Raw genomic sequence first — 22,007 nt, forward strand, 5'->3', positions numbered from 1 at the left:
ATTTTTTGGTCACCTCCCAAAAAAAATCAAGTAATTAAAAAGTTGTAAGTACCCCAAAGTAGTACCAATGAAAAGTACTGCAAAAAATTAGCCCTACACAGGACCATTGCCCGAAAAAAATTTAAAATGCTTTTATTTTGTAAAAATAGCAAAACAAACAAACAAAATAAACTATCTAAAATTGGTATCTCTGTAATTGTATTGACCCGTACAATAAAGTTAACCTATTGTCACTAACTTACCAGCGACGCACTCTGGGGCTGTGGCACGGCTGCGACGAGCGAGACGTGATGACAGGCTGTGACGCTTATGTTGCACAGTCCAGGCCACATCCCCTGGTGAAGTGAGCGCGTCCATAGCAACAGAACACTAGCCTTGTTCCTCCCCGTAGCACTTTCTTTCTGGGGGAGTCATAGGTATGTTTATGATGCAGGCTGAGGGCAGCTTTGACCCATTTCTGTATGACCCTTCTCTGAGTGTTTGTCTGTTTGAGTTCCGGCTGTGTGAACAGGTCCCTGCAGTTTCTACTGCAGGTCCTTGAACTTACTCCCTGCACTTAACCAGCATAGGGACAGTCGACCAGTTGTGGACTTGCCACTTGTGGGCTTGCACTGCAAGTAGACAGGGGCACCGGGTTGGGTTCCAGTTAGGAACCGTGTGTGTATTTACAGTACCTGTCTACAGTCATGACACATGTTGTTTTTACCCATGCGGTGCAGAATGTACCCAAAAACTGTGGCAGAATTGCTGTTTTTTCTTTATCCTGCTTCCCAAACATCAAAATAAAATGTAATCGCTCATTATGCTGGCTCTGTACTCACTGCTTCCTGATTTTTGTTTTCTGGTGCTGCATGCTTTGCAGTGACCTGCGCACTGCATGAGGATGTCGGTGTGCTCTGTGGCCTCATGCTGTACGATGGGGGTCTGATTGGGGGTCATATTAAGAGTGGGGGTCTGATCAAAGTTCTGATTGGGGTCTTATTAACATTGGGGGTCTGATCTGAGGTCTGGGATCTTATTAACATTGGGGGTCTGATCTGAGGTCTGAATAATTTTGGGGATCTGATTGGGGCTCTGAGCTGAGGTCTAATTAATATCGGGCTGAGCAAAATGATACAAACATAAAGTAGACATATGGTGAATGTTAATTAATAACTATTTTATAAGGTATTACTACCTATCTTAAAAGTAAAGAAATTCAAATTTGGAAGATTGGAAATGTACAACATTTTTGAATATTTTGGATTTTTTTTTATAAAGGTAAAATGTATCGACTCAAATTTACCACTAATGTGAAGTACGATGTGCCACAAAAAAGCCCAATCACCTGGATAAGTAAAAGCATTCCAAAGGTATTCCCATATAAAGTAACAGACTAAATACACATTTTGACACCTTCCTGCATATAAAATGTAACTTTTAATAAATGCCACTAAAAGCTGAGAATACATCAAAGACAGGCCCTACAATCTCTAAGGCACAGGTCAAAAAAATAATCTGATGCAAATAGTAAACTGTCAACACATAGATCATATGTTAGATATAAATAAGCACATGTACTCGAAAGCTCAAAATTTCTCTGTATTACGAAAATGTTGATCACCGAGGGTAGTCTATAGATCTTTGACAATGACAAATACGGTGGTTGGTATAAGGGTGAGTATAGGATTTACTACTCTATCCCTATTCCACTCTAACTAACCCTCAGCCAAGGGACACCCCCTAATGGTAGAGGTTTTCTGTCCTCGTACCTATTCTAGTAATCACCTATGCACACCCTACTCTGAGGCGATATGTAAACAAATAAATGTAGGATCATACAAAAATGAGCATATGTTGCTAGATAAGTTTGACAGTTATACAAAAAATAATTAAGCGTGCTGTAAGAAAAAAACACGTCCCAACACAACGTTTTCCCAGCAATCAAATACTGGTTTGTCAGGGGACAAAACGATATTAAGCTAAAACAGGATCCTCAGATATAGGGATCGACCGATATTGATTTTTTAGGGCCGATACCGATAATTTGTGAACTTTCAGGCCGATAGCCGATAATTTATACCAATATTCTGGGAATTTTCATTTTTGATAAAAAATTAATTTCCTACACAAATCTGCTGAAAATTAATATGTTTATTGTTAACGTGTATTTTTTTTTTTTTTGTAAATCTTTTTCATTTATACTTAATATTATTATTATTTTTTTTTTTTTGTTTTACTAACTTTTAGCCCCCTTAGGGACTAGAACCCTTGTCCTATTCACCCTGATAGATCTCTATCAGGGTGAATAGGATCTCACACTGTCCCTGCTGCTCTGTGCTTTGTGCACACAGCAGCATGGAGCTGAACATGGCAGCCAGGGCTTTAATAGCGTCCTGGCTGCCATGGTAACTGATCGGAGCCCCAGGCTTACACTGCTGGGGCTTAGATAGGAGGAGCAGGGGAGAGGGGATCCTGTGGCCACTGCCACCAATGATTAATACTGGGAGGGGGGGCGCACTGCGCCACCAATGTTTTTACCATTGGGATGGGGGTGGGGGGCGCACTGCGCCACCAATGATTAATACTGGGGGGCTGGGGGGGGGGCGCACTGCGCCACCAATGAAGATAAGTCTCTCATTCATATACAGGAGGCGGGAGCTGGCTGCAGAATCACATAGCCGGCTCCCGACCTCTATGAGCGGTAGCTGCGATCCGCGGCACCTAAGGGGTTAACTACCGCTGACCGCAGCTACCGTTCATAGAGGCCGGGAGCCGGCTATGTGATTCTGCAGCCAGCTCCCGCCTCCTGTATATGAATGAATGAAAGACTCATCTTCATTGGTGGCGCAGCGGCCACAGCCCCTCCCCTCCTCTTGTCTTCTCTCCTGTCATCGGCGGCAGCGGCAGCAGCAGCACAGGGGGAGGGAGACACTGCTTCCTTCTCCCCTGTGCTGCGGAGGGAACACAGAGAGCGCTGAGAGCAGCGCGATCTGTGTTCCCCATACGTTATTGGTATATCGGCAAAATAGATGCCGATAACGGTCAAAATCCTCAATATCGGCCGATAATATCGGTAAAATCGATAATCGGTCGATCCCTACTCAGATATAGATCAGATTCCTGATCAAAATGAATAGACATCCAAAAATCAAATCAGGACAGCTGTAGTCCCTGAGATAGGGACCCTCAGGGAGACCTGGGCTTTGATGGAGGCTCTTGGATGAAAGGCGTCTCAGTGTTTGATTCAGAACTGGTGCCTTATATGTGACCTATCCACTATACACGCCCCCTCACTTCCCCTTCCTCAACCCAGACACATCGCAATAAACTTGTTATTCATACCTCCCATTACTTCCAGTACCTCGGTATTTCACCACTTAGGTTGGGGCTCAAGATCGCTGTGTAGTGATTCATTTATCATCCCTTTTTCATGTAGAAAACAGCTCAACACTCTTCTGTGGAACGCATATGCGCTCCACAAACCGGACCGGAAGTGCATTCCATCGTATCGCACATGCGTTCCACAGGCCGGAAAAAGTTGATACCGGAAGTCCGCCGTGGAACGCAAATGTGCTCCACAGTGCAACCCGATACTGAATGAGTATAAGGTATGATGATAAGGTGCTACAAAGCGCTTTACTAGCATATACCGTACAGACCAAAAGTTTGGACACACCTTCTCATTCAAAGAGTTTTCTTTATTTTCATGACTATGAAGGCATCAAAACTATGAATTAACACATGTGGAATTATATAAATTACAAACAAGTGTGAAACAACTGAAAATATGTCATATTCTAGGTTCTTCAAAGTAGCCACCTTTTGCTTTGATTACTGCTTTGCACACTCTTGGCATTCTCTTGATGAGCTTCAAGAGGTAGTCCCCTGAAATGGTCTTCCAACAGTCTTGAAGGAGTTCCCAGAGATGCTTAGCACTTGTTGGCCCTTTTGCCTTCACTCTGCGGTCCAGCTCACCCCAAACCATCTCGATTGGGTTCAGGTCCGGTGACTGTGGAGGCCAGGTCATCTGGCGCAGCACCCCATCACTCTCCTTCATGGTCAAATAGCCCTTACTTTCAAAGTTTTCCCAATTTTTCGGCTGACTGACTGACCTTCATTTCTTAAAGTAATGATGGCCACTTGTTTTTCTTTACTGAGCTGCTTTTTTCTTGCCATAATACAAATTCTAACAGTCTATTCAGTAGGACTATCAGCTGTGTATCCACCTGACTTCTCCTCAACGCTACTGATGGTCCCAACCCCATTTATAAGGCAAGAAATCCCACTTATTAAACCTGACAGGGCACACCTGTGAAGTGAAAACTATTTCAGGGGACTACCTCTTGAAGCTCATCAAGAGAATGCCAAGAGTGTGCAAAGCAGTATTCAAAGCAAAAGGTGGCTACTTTGAAGAACCTAGAATATGACATATTTTCAGTTGTTGTTTCACACTTGTTGGTTATGTATATAATTCCACATGTGTTAATTCATAGTTTTGATGCCTTCAGTGTGAATCTACAATTTTCATAGTCATGAAAATAAAGAAAGTTCTTTGAATGAGAAGGTGTGTCCAAACTTTTGGTCTGTACTGTATGCCACTAGGGCTACGCTCTTATTATTGAAAAGATCCTAATTGCGCTAGATACAAATCACATAGAGGGCAAGAAAAATATACTATTAAGGTACTGATAAACTTTGCCCTAGGAGTAAACCACCTAAAAAATTTTTGGGGCGGAGAATGGGAGTGGAGGGGGGAGGGGAGGTAGGAATTAAGATGACATATGGGGACAGTACTTTAAAGGGATATTCTATACATTTTTGTATTATCCCAATATTAAAATAGGCCCTCATCCTGTAAAAGAGAGTAAGGAACAAACTCACAGGGGGTCATCCATATTGATGAGGATCCTCCCGTGAGGCTTATCAGTTGATATAATTCACAATGGACCTTTATGATCCGATGATCCTGATTACAGCCTATATTTAGATATCTGAGACCTCCATGACAAGGAGACCAGAAAAAGAAAAAAAGAAGGTAACCCAAGGAAGGGTGCATTTGTAAAGAAAAATCAAATCGTATAAACTAATTGACAGGAAACCCTCTCCCTCTGTAGTATCTTTTTACCCCAATCTCCCTTTCGTGGAGAGGGCTGAATCACTTCATTAACTTGAAATCTGAGGGAACACGATTTGCCACTGGTGTATCCCTCTTATGTCTGATGTCTCCAATATATTCACCAATTCTCCTTCTCAGTTCTCTTTTAGTTTTTCCTACATAATTACGAGGGCACTGACACGTGACAAGATACACAACTCCACATGTTCTACAGTTCGAAAAATCACTCATGTCAAAAGTTCTTCCCGTAGAGACACTTTTAAATGTCTTTGATATTAAAATAAAGGGACATGCTACGCAGCCACTGCATTTAAAGGTCCCCAGAGGTCTTCGATCTAGCCAAGTACCTGAAGTTCTAGGTTTCACATACATACTATGTACCAGGCGATCCTTAATGGACCTACCTCTCCTAAATGTAACAGCTGGTCTAGGAGGTAGTACGTCCACCAGATCTTGATCTGTCTGCAAAATTCCCCAGTGCTTTCTCAATATTTCATAGATCTTCTCATGAGCATTATCATATGTACCTATTATCCTCATTATGCCTCTCTGTTGTTCTTTTGGCTTGGGGCCTTAACAATTCCTTCCTATCAATAGAAATGGAGTGTTTAAATGCACCCTTAAGTGTCTCATCAGGGTACCCCCTCTGTGGAAATCTATTCCTCAAATCTCTTAATTGTAAGTAACAGTAACATATAAAGTAACAGATCACATTTGCAAAATTAGGCTTGGTCAAGAAGGTGAAAAGTAGCTTGGTCTGGAAGTGGTTAAAATTTCCTCAAGTTAATAAAAATAAAAATTCTACATTGGTCAGAAATCTTTGCATTCTGCATTACCTAGGAGTGATTGATAAATGCATACTGGAAAACTAGGTGAAGCTGGAGGGCTCATGCAAAAAAAAAATTCTATGGGGCCCTATGAGATCTATGTATGCCACTGATGAGATCCTACAGTATAATGTTCCCAACAAATCCTTTGTTTCCTAGAACACTATGCTGTAGTGTCAAAAGTTGCCTCCAGCATTACATCAAAGGTAAGAAATGATGTGCTATGCTGTACTATTCACTTACATTAAACTACAGTATCACAATTGTTTAGATGTCATATGTGTGGAGAACCTAACAAAGTATTAGAGCTAATGAATGGTATGTTCACGTGCTAATGCCAGTTGTACTCCATCATTATCATAAAAATAGGACATTTCTCAAAACTAGGGTAATGGAAAAGTACAGAGTTGCCAGTAGTAACCACATATATTTTATATCTCATCTTACATACTAAGACTTTAAAGGGTTTCTACCACCACATTTTGACCTAATTAGCTGTCAGACACTAGCGATCTGCTAGTGTCTGCTGTACCTAACCATGCTATTGTAATTCCTTTCTCTGCAGCGGTTACCCTAAAAAACGTAGTTTTATTGGTATGCAAATGAGCCTCTAGGTGCTATGGGGGCGTCTTTTCAGCACCTAGAGGCTCCGTCCACTCACCATTTCTGCCGCCCAGCGCTCTCCAGCCCGCCCCTCTACTCTAGATTGACAGCCTACTTCTCTCCATCTCGGCCGAATTCTCGCGCCTGCGCCGTGTGCTTCTGTATTCGGCGCAGGCGCAGTGACTGTCTCCCTGCGCCGGCATCTTCACTGTGCCTGCGCCGATAACGGCACAGGGAGCAGTCCAACAGTCACTGCGCCTGCGCCGAATACAGAAGCACACGGCGCAGGCGCGAGTAGGCTGTCAATCTAGAGCAGAGGGGCGGGCTGGAGTGCGCTGGGCGGCGGAAATAGTGAGTGGACGGAGCCTCTAGGTGCTGAAAAGACGCCCCCATAGCACCTAGAGGCTCATTTGCGTTTTTTAGGGTAACCGCTGCAGACAAAGGATCTACAATAGCATGGTTAGGTACAGAAGACACTAGCAGATCGCTAGTGTCTGACAGCTAATTAGGTCAAAATGTGGTGGTAGAAACCCTTTAAATATAGAGATATGGAGCTCTCCTCCCGGGTTAATGCTTTGACGTACATGTAACTTGTTGGATAGTGTATGTGTGTACATATAGTATTGCATCTTCTGGCAATAGTTTTCCCTTTAATTATTGTTCCTCCTCTGTTTAGGAATAACAAGTCCAGCCCAAGGTGCCAAACTTTAGGGAGGAGTTTATCAGGGAACATTGGTAGGGGAGCACTCTGGCATGTTGCCATGTGCTCCCACAGGATATCGCTTTAGAGGTTACAAAAGTGAGTTGTTCCTACCTTTTTGGTCAATGTGAGTACCGGTTGTGACCCTAGTCATTAATAACATCTTAAATGGGTTATCCAACATTAAATCAGACTTCACAGAGTGGTCAACCTGCGGTGGTGATCATACTAACCTGGTCCCCTGAAACGCTGGGCTCTGTCTCTTTCACCCCACAGCCGGCTCATCATCTCCCTGCTGCACTGATATCAACATCCTGTTGACAAGCGGGCATGTGACTATTGCAGCCAATAGCTGCTCCCTGTCAACAGGATGTTGATATCAGGGATAACCCCTTTAAGGACAGTAGTAGGGTCAGAGTGGAGCAGGTACCGACACAGAGTTGGATGGTCCAGGAACTTTATTGTGATAAAAAAAATGCATTTCTTACCTGAAGAAGCACATTGAGTTTGCATTTGCAGTTTTATCTTTACAAGGTCAACTGGTCCACCAATTCCCACTGAAACACATCCAGCTAACATGCTTGCAAAAGTCACATCTATAAGATCTGGAGGATGTCTTCGACTTGTATCTCGATATTGACTAATAAATCTCTGCGCATTGCTGAATACACCAAATACTACTGAGTTATAAATTGCAATGGTAGCCAAAGGGAAGGACATTCCTTTAAAGAATCCAGCAACCTGACAAAAGAATATTCATTTTTGGATGATGAGCAAAAACTGTAAAGTTGTACAAAGCAGGCACAATTTAAAAAACTTCTCTAAAAATGCCAAATTTTAATGACAATATTTTTTTTTACCTAAGCAGCTATTTTGTCCCATCTCACAAGTTCAGGTCTACCACTGTTCTGCAGCCCTGGCTTAATTGTTATGGAGGTGGTGACTTGTGACTGATAGCACATGCAGGCAGCTCTAATAATGGAATTGTGCCGCTTGGCTGTGCAGGTACATTCTCAAGGCTGCTAGAGAAGTATCTTCATTAGCAGCTTTTTTGGCATAGAGGGATGCTGAGGCGAGCAGCCTGTGATGGAGCTGAGGTATCTCCAAGTCTACTGCTCATGATCTGGAAATGTTCTACAGACTAGACAGATTCATGCAAGGTAGCAACAGATTCATGTCTATTTTAGCAACTGCCTGCATTCACCATATAATAAAAATTCTGGAGCATCTATTCTTATGACTATGTTGTATGATTTATTTATTATGACTAGGGTTGAGCGAACCCGAACTGTAAAGTTTGGGTTCGTACCGAACTTTACGGTGTTCGGCACCCGAACCCGAACATTTCAGTAAAAGTTCGGGTTCGGGTTTGGTGTTCGGGTAATATTAATATACCATCGGATCAGAGTTTTTTCCAATCCGATGGTATATTTTAACTTGAAGCGTCCCCATCACCATGGGAACGCCTCTATATTAGAATATACCATCGGATTTGAGTTAGATCGTGCAAACTCAGATCCGACAGTATATTCTAACACAGAGACGTTCCCATAGTGATGAAGTTAGAATATACTGAGAACTGTGGACATAACGGCCCCCTGCTGCCTGGCAGCACCTGATCTCTTACAGGGGGCTGAGATCCGCACAATTAACCCCTCAGGTGCGCCCCCCCCCCCTATTAAAATAATTTGTGTCCAGTGCGGCCTCCCCTCTCCCCCCACCCCTAATTAAAATCATTGGTGGCTAGTGCGGCATCACCATGGGAACGCCTCTGTGTTAGAATATACTGTCGGATCTGAGTTTTCACGATGGTGAAAACTCAGATCTGAAAAAGCTAATACTATTATTTTCCGTTATAACCATGTTATAACGGAAAATAATAAAGTGAAGTTCGGGTCCCCATTGACTTCAATGGGGTTCGGACCCAAGTTCGGATCAAGTTCGGGTCCCGAACCCGAACTTTTTTTTAAAGTTCGGCCGAACTTACCGAACCCGAACATCTAGGTGTTCGCTCAACTCTAATTATGACTGCTAGAAGTTACTAGCTATTTCCAGTAAAGGTACATCTTTGTGTCCTTGCAAAGTCTGACATTATGCAATCAGTGTTGCCAGTGCCAAAATGTGCAGGGAAACACCCCCAACTGGTAACACCCAGTTGGATCTTCATTGTAACCTGTAATTCATTCAAAACATCTAAAAAGAATAACAAATGAATGGTACAACATGAAGTCATAAAAATAGATGCTCCAGAATTGGCTTTTCATGGGGAATAAAAGTAGTTATGAAAACAGACAAGTCAGGACTCAGAAGAGGTTACTCAGGTCACCTAATGGGCATCTCTTGTGACCGACTAATCATAGGAAATTGGTAGATACTATTTAGAAATACCACAGTGAGGACTCAGAGGACTCTCCAAAGTTGTGCATACCATGGGGGTAGCCCATGTATCAGATCCTACAGCTTCTACAAAGAGGGAGCAGATTCCAGGTGGTTCTCGTCTACATTTTATAGGTAGTGAGAACCTGCACAGGGGTGTGGTATCTACAAAGTGGAAAATTAATTAGTGTCATGAAAATGGGATGCAAACTTGTTCCTGGTGCCTGGCAGTTTGGTGGTGGGACTTCAGAGGAGCCTGATCTTGTAGCTGAATCACCCATCTTCTATGTACAGCACTGGAGCTCTCTGAAAAGGCACTGTATGCTGATGGTGAATGATAATTCAGTAAGCAACCTGTTGTGGTCACACTCTGTCATGCAAAGTCTGCTGCCAAAATAGTGTGCACCTATGTTATTGTTGCAACTTTATTATTCAGTGTTACTGCTGTGCCTGAAGTCCCTGTTAACACTAGCCTATGATCAGTCGAACAATCATTCATAAAAACATTAGTTCCTTATCATTGTTAACACGGCAGCGGTCACCTGACAAATTAGCAAACACTTGATTGTCAGCTTATTGGATCTTTAATGGGTAACTGTCATGTTCATAAAAAAATTCTATTTTAGCATATGTTACTGCTGCAGCAGCATTCTGCATAAAGCAATCTTTAGTTTCTTCACATACCACTGTTTTCCTTGTGTTTTTCCCTTAGTTACGGCTGTTTAAACATTTACAATATGAGGACCTTCTGAAGATGGCTCCTCTGTAAGTTCTGAGGCCAAAACTGCTTTCCCTCACTTAACATACACACTTGCTGTAGCCAGCAGCTCCCTGCCAGCCAATCATATTGGATTACTGAGAGACACGCCTCCTCACTCTGAAACCTAATGCAGGCATGCAGTGAGAAGGACCGCCCCTCTGTCTTCCTAGCTGGAGACAGATGAGCCATAACAATGGTCTTTTAATAGAGCAGTGGAAAGGGACAGGGGACATTAATGAAAGCTGGTATTATAAGGTAATTACAGATCTGTTGACAAACATTGACAGACTAACTCAGGTATACATGCCTAGCTCTAATAAACTAGCAAATAAATAAAAAATATGACAGTTACACTTTAAGGACGGGGTGACGAGAGACTGATTAGCTGCCTGATTTTTGTTGTACAGTAACAGCAAAGTGGATGAGAATTTCCAAATTTTCATTCACATGCTGTGTAAAAAAACAGTTTTTTCAAATCAGCAGCATGTTAATTTATACAGAGGATTTTTATTGCGGATTTTACCATTCTGCTATAACCATAAACAAAACTAACATGCTATTTTTCTTTAAATCCACACGGCAGGTAAATTTCCACACTGCCCGGCCAGTTACAAACATCGCAGGTAAGTATAATGCTTCTAAAAATTGCTAAGTAACCATGGCAACCAGCGATTAGACTGGGACTCCGATCGGAACTCTCCGCTGCCACCAATGATGGGGGAAGGTGATTTTAATTAGGGGGGGGAGAGGGGAGGCCGCACTGGCCACCAATGATGGGAGGGTGATTTTAATTAGGGAGGGGGGGAGAGGGGAGGTCGCACTGGCCACCAATGATGGGGGGGTGATTTTAATTAGGGAGGGGGGAGAGGGGAGGCCGCACTGGCCACCAATGATGGGGGAAGGTGATTTTAATTAGGGGGGGGAGAGGGGAGGCCGCACTGGCCACCAATGAATATAATACTGGGGAGGGAGGGAGGGGGGCCGCACTGGCCACCAATGAGTTAAATACAGGGGAGGGAGGGAGGGGGGCCGCACTGGCCACCAATGAGTTAAATACAGGGGAGGGGGATCTGCCCCCTCCTGCCTGGCAGCACCTGATCTCTTACAGGGGGCTATGATACGCACAATTAACCTCTCAGGTGCACCCCCCTCCCTAATTAAAATCACCCTCCCATCATTGGTGGCCAGCAGGGGGCAGTCATGTACAAAGTTCTTAGTATATTCTAACTTGAAGCATCCCCATCACCATGGGAACGCCTCTGTGTTAGAATATACTGGCGGATTTGAGTTTTCACGAAGTGAAAACTCAGCTCGGAAAAAGCTTTTATGCAGACGGATCTGCGATCCGTCTGTGTGAAAGTAGCCTATGGCCACGGATCACGGACGTGGATGCCAATCTTGTGTGCATCCGTGTTTTTTCACGGACCCATTGACTTGAATAGGTCCGTGAACCGTTGTCCGTCAAAAAAATAGGACAGGTCCGAGTTTTCATCAGACCCATTGAAAGTCACGGAAAACGGAACAACGGCCACGGATGCACACAACGGTCATGTGCATGAGGCCTAACTGACAAGGATAGTACTGTTCTATCAGGGGCCAGCTGTTTGTTATGCCCTGCTCAGGCTATGTGCGGAGGTCTGCCAGGTTAGCAGCACGTGTGTAGCCTTTTGTTTTTGTTTTGGAGTTTAGCTATATCCGCCTCCCTTCAGGTGCACTGGGTGGGGTCGTTGGTTTGAGTTTAAATTACGCCCACTCCCAGTGTCCTGTGCGGGTTATAGCTTCTGTCTGGCTCAGAGGAAGGAAGGAAGGATTTGCTGTTCCTGCTCAGTAAAAGATAAGTTGGTTTTGTTTTTCTTGTGGTTGTCTGTCTAGGCTGTTAGAGAGACGTCTGCCCCCTCCAGGTCTGAGGGAGCAGGCTGCCTCTTTCCCCCTTTCACCATCTTAGGGATTTTAGGGTATCTTCAGCCTAGGCACGAGGAAACGTTTATTCCCACCTTCAGGGTCTGAACGTGGGCATAGAAGTCTAGGGAGAGCAGGTAGGGATTTGTCAGGAGGTGACCTTTATCCCCAGCTTCTTGCCTAGACGTAAAAAACGGAATGCACACGGACGTCATTTTTTGCGGATCCGTTTTTTGTGGACCGCAAAATACTGAAAAAGCCATATGGTCGTGTGCAAGAGGCCTTACATGAGTGTGATAAAAAACTGAAGGTTTACAAACAACATCTCCTAGCAACCATCAGTAAAAAATGCATTGCATCCGGACTGCATGCAGATGCAATGCGTTTTTCACTGAAGCCCCATTTACTACTATGAGGCCAGGGCTGCGTGAAAAATGCAGAATATAGAAGATGCTGTAATTCTCACGCAACGCAGAAATTATGTGTAAAAAACAACACTCATGTACACAGACCCATTGAAATGAATGGGTCAGGATTCAGTGCGGGTGCTATGCGTTCACTTCACGCATTACACCAGCATGGCAAACTCACTCGTGAGAAAGGGGCCTAAGGGTGTCTTCACACACTGCAGAGTTTCTTGCAGAAAAGCTGCAGATTAGACAGTTTAATTCTTTTCATTGGAAAGGGTGAAATCCACAATGAAATCCGCAGTATAAATTCACACGCTGCCGATTTAAAATTCACACCACAGGTCAGTTTCTGCTGCGGATGACACACGGAGGGCAAAAAACGTACACATGGACCAAACACGGATCCTTCACAAATGGATGAAACACAGACAGATTTTTTTTCATGTACATGGAAATGTAAACGAGGCCCTAGTGTGGCTGCATGCAGTGTGGATTACGGGCAGTTTTTCCACAAGGATTTTGTGCAGAAAAAAACGCAGTGTAATAGAGTACCAACAAAGTGTATGAGATTAGACAAATCTCATGTACTCTTTGCTTTTTCCCTTAGGTGCAAAAATGGACCTGTTGTGTAGATTTTAAAATCCTCAGCTTGTAGCTTGTTTGTGTGATTCTGCAACTTCTGTAGAGTGTTTTTCCCCACAGACTTTAAAGGGGTTGTATAAATAAATAGAAACACAAAAATCCACACCAAAACCGTGATAAATAGTGCAGATTTATGTGAGGGTTTTTTACGTGGTTTTGGTGCAGATTTCATGTGGATTTTCTGCAAATAATGGTCCTACATGTCAAAACTGTGGTAAGATTTATTTGATATTTGATAAATGTACATTGTTACCATTTTACTTACACTTTCATTCCTGTAAATTGTTTGAATACAGTTAAATGTAGATCCATATCCTTGACCAGCTTGTAGTCGAGCCTGTGAAAACAGCAATTTAAAAGTAACCATTCATATCCCTGCTGTGCGCTCATCATGTCACTGTCTCTGGTTTTTATATCTCTGTTTAGATCAGTTTTTAAAGAATAGCCTTAAGTTCTGTTCACATTAGCACTCATCTCTGTTCCATTTTTTTCTTTTTGCTGGCAAGAGCCGTATATAGACTGCACAACTCCACCCATACAAAAATGGAAACCAGAAGGACTTAAGCTACATACAGTGAAAAAGTATTCGCTCCCTTACAGATTTCTTTTGTTTTTGTACATTTGTCATATTTCAGATTATCAATCAAATTTGAATATCAGACAAAGATAACCTGAGTAAATACAAAAAGCAGTTTTTAAATGATGATCTCATTTATTAAGGGAAAAAAGCTATCCCAAACAACCGGGCCCTATGTGAAAAAAGAATTGCCCATCCCATGGATTAACTGTGATTAACCATGATTAACCACAGTTTTTGAAAGCTCAGTTTTCAATTTCACTAGCCACACACAGGCCTGACTACTGCCAGACCAGTTGAATCAAGAAATCACTTAAATATAAGCCAGCCTTCCAAAATGACTCCACGAGCGCATCAACAACTCATCTAGGAGGTCACAAAAGAACCCAGAACAACATTTAAAGCACTGCAGGCCTCACTAGCCTCAGTTAAGGTCCGTGTTTATGATTCAACAAGGAGAATTCCAAGGTGAAAACCACTGCTGACTAAAAATGAACACAAAGGCCTGTCTCACATTTGCCAAAAACATCTTGATAATCCCCAAGACTTATGGGAAAATATTCAGTGGACTGACAAGGCAAAAGTGGAACTTTTTGGAAGGTGTGTGCCCCTTTACATCTGGCATAAAACTAACACAACATTTCAGAAAAAGAACATCATACTGATAGTCAAACATGGTGGTGGTAGTGTGATGGTTTAGGACCTGGACCATGAATTCTGCTGTCTACCATAAAATCCTGAAGGAAGATGCCTGGCCATCAGTTCGTGACCTTAAGCTCAAGCGTACTTGGGTTCTGCAGCAGGACAATAATCCGAAGCACACCAGCAAGTCCACCTCTAAATGACTGAATAAAATAAAATTAAGGTTTCGGAGTGGCCTGTCTGGACTAAAATTCGATAGAGATGTTGTGGCATGACCTTAAACAGGCTGTTCATGCTCAAAAACCTTCCAATGTGGCTGAATTAAAACAATTCTGCAAAGAAGAGTGATCCAAACTTCCTCCACAGAGATATGAAAGACTTATTGCCAGTTATTGCGAAAAATGTATTGCAGTTGTTGCCACCAAGGTTGGCACAGCCAGTTTAGGTTTAGGGGGCAATTATTTTGTCACATAGGGCAAGGTTGGTTTGGACAGCCTTTTACCCTTAATAGATGAAAAAAAAAGGCTTTTTATATTTGCTCAGGTTATCTTTGTCTGATATTCAAATTTGTGTGACAAGCTAAAACATTTAAAAGGGGTAATCGGGGTTCAGAGCTGAACCCAGACATATCCCCATTTTCACCCAGGCAGCCCCTCTGATATGAGCATCGGAGCATTTCATGCTGTATCGCACAGAGCAAGGGCTGTTTGCTTATATTTTTTACACTGCTCCGCCTAGCTTTACTCATGGAGCTGTCACTAGCTGTCAGTCTGCTAAACAATCATATTCTTTTAGTTAGGAATATTCCTGTAAAATTTCAATTGGTAGAGCAGTGATTTGTGTTTTAGAACCTTATGGCATTCTATGTTTTGTTCTGAACACAGGAGGTATAGGAATTGTGCTTGTCATGAAAATGGCTGTCTAAAACCAGCCTTTAAGGGAATGCATCATTATTTTGGTTTAATTAGTAAAACAGATATTTATTACATTTTATTTTTTACTTTCAATAACTTTTATTGTATGTCCCAATTGTCCCTTTGCCAACACAAGCTAATTAGGTTAAAGGCATGGCCTAATATACCAGATTTCCCCTGAGCCCCAACAGGGCCAGACTTGTCCACCAGAGTACCAAAGAATCCTCTGCTGGGCCCAAGCTCTGACAATAATAGACCCATTGTAAAACAGAGCCTTTGAAGTCCTACATAAACCGAGGGTGGGTCCTATATAAACAAAGGGTGAGAATTATTTCCTTTGGTGGGCCCAAAAGATTTCAGTCTGATGATGAGCCCCACATATATGGTTATTGTAGCAACCTATAAAATAAGCTTAGGATATTATTTTTACCATATTATAAATATTGGGAAAAAAATTAAAAGAAGAATTACTTTTTGTCCCACTTCCTCACCCCAAAAATAATAAAAGTTAATCAATCTACTGCAAGATAATTTTATTAAAGAAGTTGATCCACAAAAAATATTCTACATCCAGCACCTGGATCTGAATACTTCATGTAATTAAAAATTTAGCATAGCCAATTATCCAATAAAATCTGTGTAGTGCCATCAGCTGTTTGTTCTTTTCCTCATCTCTATGTCCATCTAGCTGAGGTGGACGCACAACTCTTATTCCACCCTGTAAATGCCACGAGTTGTATCAACATTAGAAGCTGCAACAGTTATAGGACACGTCTTCTAAGCAAGCACATGCCTCCTGATCTGCTAGTTTGAAATAAATCTAACAGAGAAATTGGAGCAATGAATAGGGAGAACTCTGGATCCATGAGAGGTACAGCACTGGTTCTAGCTTTGCTTCATGTAGCTTTGCTTCATGTAGCTTTGCTTCATGTAGTATATGAAGCTTAATTTAAATTTTTTTAATATTAATCATGGGAAAACCCATTTAAGAAATGTGACTCATGCTGCAAAAAAAAAAAAAAGAAACCACGCAAAACTACAAAAACAGAAACATAAAAAAATAATGGGTCTTGAAATGCAGCTACATAATTTTATTTTGTATTTTTTGCATGAGGTGTAGTAATTGTCCAAAATTAGTAAAAGATGAAAAAAAAAAAAAATGCAGCCAAGTAAAACTTGATGGTTAACACGTTAAGTAAAAAATGGCACAAAAAGGTTAACTAACGCTTCCAATGTATTTCAGTGGTTTTCAATGTATTTCAGAGTCAAGCTCGGCTACAGCTACATATATATACGTATATATGTATATATATTGTGGCGATGTGTACAGTAAAAGTCCTGGAAGGGGGTGTATATCTCACCCAGGTTCCTCAACTGGGTGAGATAAGCAAAATCCAGGAGGATGGCGCTGGCTTCAGCAAACATAGTTGCTGGAGCTATTTGTTTTGTTGGATTACAAGGGCTGGATTGTATTTGGATTGGTAAGGTAGGTTTGGTAGTGGGCCCTTCCCAGTCCATCCCCCATTCTACAGCAGATTTTCCCCTAGCTTGAGGTCATCGCAGGTGAGGCCTGCTTTAATCAAGGAGGCATAAAACCAACCTTCTGTGTGTTAGTCTGAGAAGAGAGAGGACCTGGAAACAGAGGCCTAGTGAGACTCTGGGTGGTCTTAGGCTGAGGGGCCATGAGGCTACATGTAGCCGGACCTCTTCCCCGTATGGACTTGTGTTTGATGACCGGATCTGCTAAAGCTTGGAGCCTGAGATACTGTGTATAACCTGTACTAAGAGGTGAGTCAGAGAACAGTACTGTGTATTAGTTAGAGCCCAGATGGGCAGGTGTTTATTTCTTTTTGATACTTATGTTTCTGTGGGTGCTGAAGTGCCACAATAAAGCACCAGTTTGAAAATTTAATCCGGTTATCTGCGGCGACTCCTAGTGACCCATAGAATAAACCTAACATGTTTATGTCACAAAGTGAACAGTGCAAAATTTTAATAGCAAAAATCTGTGGCGGAATTGCTGTTTTTATCATTCCCACAAAATGATTAAAGGGGTTATGTCTTGTCAGCAAGTGGCATTTATCATGTAGAGACAGATAATACAAGCCACTTACTAGTGTATTGTTATTGTCCATATTGCATCCTTTGCTGGCTGGATTTATTTTTACATTATACACTGCTCGTTTCCATGGTTACGACCACCCTGCAGTCAATCAGAGATGGCTGTGCTTCCACACTATAGGAAAAAGTGTCAGCTTGTCTGGTGGCCTGGATCGTGGGAGCTCACATAGGCTCGTGCTTTTTTTTATAGTGTGTAAGCACAGTCAACGCTGCTGGATTGCAGGGTGGTCGTAACCATGGAAATGAGCAGTGTATAATGTTATGGAAAATGAATCCAGCCAGCAAAGGAATATGGATAATCACAATACATTAGTTAGTGCCTTGTAATAACTTTCTCTACATAATAAATGCTATTTGCTGAAATGACAGAACCCCTTTGATGAACCTTTTCAAATAAGTTATACAATGCATTTGGAAAGTTTTCAGACTCCTCACTTTTTTCACATTTTGTTATCTTTCTCTCATGAATCTGCACTCAATGCCTCAATGAGAATGTGAAAACTAAATTTTAGACAATTTATTAAAAAGGAAAAACTAAAATTTCACATGGACATAAGTGTTCAGACCTTTTGCTATGAGACTTGAAATTTTGCTCTGGGAGCGTCCCATTTCTCTCAATAATCTTTGAGATGTTTCTACACCTTGATTGGAGTCCACCTGTGGTTCAAGTTCAGTGGCAAAAAAAGTTTGGGAACCCCTGGTCAAAATTACTGTTACTGTGAACAATTAAAGGGGTTTTCCCACAAAAAATATTCTACAGTTTTCAAACCAGCACCTTGTAATTCATGTAATTAAAAATTTAGCACAGCCACTGATTTATTCAATAAAATGTGCATAGCTGTATAGCACCACCTGCTGTTTGTTTTTCTTATTTCTTTGTCTTGCTCACTGAGATGGCCGCACATGCTCAGTTTCATTCTTCAACTGCCTCTTGAGTTGTGATAATGAGAGCATGGACATGCCCTCTTAGCTGCAGTAGAAAAGACACTCCCCTTGAGCTGTCAGCTTGATATAAATCTAGCAGAGAAGTGAATAGGGAAATCTTTGGATCCATGTGAGGAACAGAGCTGGTTCTAAGTTTGTTAGAAAGAGATTGTCATGCAATATGAATTTTTTTTTTTTTTTACATTAGTCATAGGATAGCCCGTTTAGGCAAGTTGAAGATAAAATGATCTCTAAAAGGCATACAGTTAAAGATGACACATTACCTTTGTATTTTAAGCAAAAACATTTTTTTTATTTTCATCTTTTACATTTTCTAAATAACAAAACAAGGAAAAAGGCTTGAAGAAAACTTGTGGGCACCCTGCATGTTTAGTACCTAGTAGCACCCCCTTAACCACCTCAGCCCCCAGTGCTTAAACCCCCTTAATGACCAGGCCACTTTTTACACTTCTGACCTACACTACTTTCACCGTTTATTGCTCGGTCATGCAACTTACCACCCAAATGAATTTTACCTCCTTTTCTTCTCACTAATGGAGCTTTCATTTGGTGGTATTTCATTGCTGCTGACATTTTTACTTTTTTTGTTATTAATCGAAATTTAACGATTTTTTTGCAAAAAAATGACATTTTTCACTTTCAGTTGTAAAATTTTGTAAAAAAAAACGAGATCCATATATAAATTTTGCTCTAAATTTATTGTTCTACATGTCTTTGATAAAAAAAAAATGTTTGGGTAAAAAAAAAATGGTTTGGGTAAAAGTTATAGCGTTTACAAACTATGGTACAAAAATGTGAATTTCCGCTTTTTGAAGCAGCTCTGACTTTCTGAGCACCTGTCATGTTTCCTGAGGTTCTACAATGCCCAGACAGTACAAACACCCCACAAATGACCCTATTTCGGAAAGTACACACCCTAAGGTATTCGCTGATGGGCATAGTGAGTTCATAGAACTTTTTATTTTTTGTCACAAGTTAGCGGAAAATGATGATTTATTTTTTATTTTATTTTTTTCTTACAAAGTCTCATATTCCACTAACTTGTGACAAAAAATAAAAAGTTCTATGAACTCACTATGCCCATCACGAAATACCTTGGGGTCTCTTCTTTCCAAAATGGGGTCACTTGTGGGGTAGTTATACTGCCCTGGCATTCTAGGGGCCCAAATGTGTGGTAAGGAGTTTGAAATCAAATTCTGTAAAAAATGACCAGTGAAATCCGAAAGGTGCTCTTTGGAATATGGGCCCCTTTGCCCACCTAGGCTGCAAAAAAGTGTCACACATCTGGTATCTCTGTATTCAGGAGAAGTTGAGGAATGTGTTTAGGGGTGTCTTTTTACATATACCCATGCTGGGTGAGATAAATATCTTGGTCAAATGCCAACTTTGTATAAAAAAATGGGAAAAGTTGTCTTTTGCCAAGATATTTCTCTCACCCAGCATGGTTATATGTAAAATGACACCCCAAAACACATTCCCCAACGTCTCCTGAGTACGGAGATACCAGATGTGTGACACTTTTTTGCAGCCTAGGTGGGCAAAGGGGCCCATATTCCAAAGAGCACCTTTCGGATTTCACAGGTCATTTACCTACTTACCACACATTAGGGCCCCTGGAAAATGCCAGGGCAGTATAACTACCCCACAAGTAACCCCATTTTGGAAAGAAGACACCCCAAGGTATTCCGTGAGGGGCATGGCGAGTTCCTAGAATTTTTTATTTTTTGTCACAAGTTAGTGGAAAATGATGATTTTTTTTTTTTCATACAAAGTCTCATATTCCACTAACTTGTGACAAAAAATAAAATGTTCTATGAACTCACTATGCCCATCAGCAAATACCTTGGGGTCTCTTCTTTCCAAAATGGGGTCACTTGTGGGGTAGTTATACTGCCCTGGCATTCTAGGGGCCCAAATGTGTGGTAAGGAGTTTGAAATCAAATTCTGTAAAAAATGCCCTGTGAAATCCGAAAGGTGCTCTTTGGAATATGGGCCCCTTTGCCCACCTAGGCTGCAAAAAAGTGTCACACATCTGGTATCTCTGTATTCAGGAGAAGTTGAGGAATGTGTTTAGGGGTGTCTTTTTACATATACCCATGCTGGGTGAGATAAATATCTTGGTCAAATGCCAACTTTGTATAAAAAAATGGGAAAAGTTGTCTTTTGCCAAGATATTTCTCTCACCCAGCATGGTTATATGTAAAATGACACCCCAAAACACATTCCCCAACGTCTCCTGAGTACGGAGATACCAGATGTGTGACACTTTTTTGCAGCCTAGGTGGGCAAAGGGGCCCATATTCCAAAGAGCACCTTTCGGATTTCACAGGTCATTTACCTACTTACCACACATTAGGGCCCCTGGAAAATGCCAGGGCAGTATAACTACCCCACAAGTAACCCCATTTTGGAAAGAAGACACCCCAAGGTATTCCGTGAGGGGCATGGCGAGTTCCTAGAATTTTTTATTTTTTGTCACAAGTTAGTGGAAAATGATGATTTTTTTTTTTTCATACAAAGTCTCATATTCCACTAACTTGTGACAAAAAATAAAATGTTCTATGAACTCACTATGCCCATCAGCAAATACCTTGGGGTCTCTTCTTTCCAAAATGGGGTCACTTGTGGGGTAGTTATACTGCCCTGGCATTCTAGGGGCCCAAATGTGTGGTAAGGAGTTTGAAATCAAATTCTGTAAAAAATGCCCTGTGAAATCCGAAAGGTGCTCTTTGGAATATGGGCCCCTTTGCCCACCTAGGCTGCAAAAAAGTGTCACACATCTGGTATCTCCGTACTCAGGAGAAGTTGCTGAATGTGTTTTGGGGTGTCATTTTACATATACCCATGCTGGGTGAGAGAAATATCTTGGCAAAAGACAACTTTTCCCATTTTTTTTATACAAAGTTGGCATTTGACCAAGATATTTATCTCACCCAGCATTGGTATATGTAAAAAGACACCCCAAAACACATTGCTCAACTTCTACTGAATACGGAGATACCAGATGTGTGACACTTTTTTGCAGCCTAGGTGGGCAAAGGGGCCCATATTCCAAAGAGCACCTGTCGGATTTCACCAGTCATTTTTTACAGAATTTGATTTCAAACTCCTTACCACACATTTTGGACCCTAGAATGCCAGGGCAGTATAACTACCCCACAAGTGACCCCATTTTGGAAAGAAGAGACCCCAAGGTATTCGCTGATGGGCATAGTGAGTTCATGGAAGTTTTTATTTTTTGTCACAAGTTAGTGGAATATGAGACTTTGTATGAAAAAAAAATAAAAAAATAAAAATCATCATTTTCCACTAACTTGTGACAAAAAATAAAAAAATTCTAGGAACTCGCCATGCCCCTCACGGAATACCTTGGGGTGTCTTCTTTCCAAAATGGGGTCACTTGTGGGGTAGTTATACTGCCCTGGCATTTTCCAGGGGCCCTAATGTGTGGTAAGTAGGTAAATGACCTGTGAAATCCGAAAGGTGCTCTTTG

At 41.7% G+C, this 22,007-nt stretch overlaps 1 protein-coding gene across 2 annotated transcripts in view; it reads right to left on the reverse strand.

Annotated features, from left to right (window-relative positions):
- Positions 1-22,007, reverse strand: part of SLC25A48 (solute carrier family 25 member 48) — a 166,886-nt gene that overhangs the window by 125,597 nt on the left and 19,282 nt on the right. Inside the window, exons 3-4 of one of the 2 annotated variants that reach the window (XM_040442215.1) lie at positions 13,581-13,652; positions 7,717-7,969 (exon numbers count right to left, since the gene is read on the reverse strand). In XM_040442215.1, coding sequence (XP_040298149.1) covers positions 7,717-7,969; positions 13,581-13,652 — 325 coding nt within the window. The remainder of the gene's footprint in view (positions 1-7,716; positions 7,970-13,580; positions 13,653-22,007) is intronic. The other variant, XM_040442224.1, reaches the window with a different exon arrangement.

This window comes from Bufo bufo, chromosome 1, assembly GCF_905171765.1.
Source record: "Bufo bufo chromosome 1, aBufBuf1.1, whole genome shotgun sequence".
Taxonomy (NCBI): domain Eukaryota; kingdom Metazoa; phylum Chordata; class Amphibia; order Anura; family Bufonidae; genus Bufo; species Bufo bufo.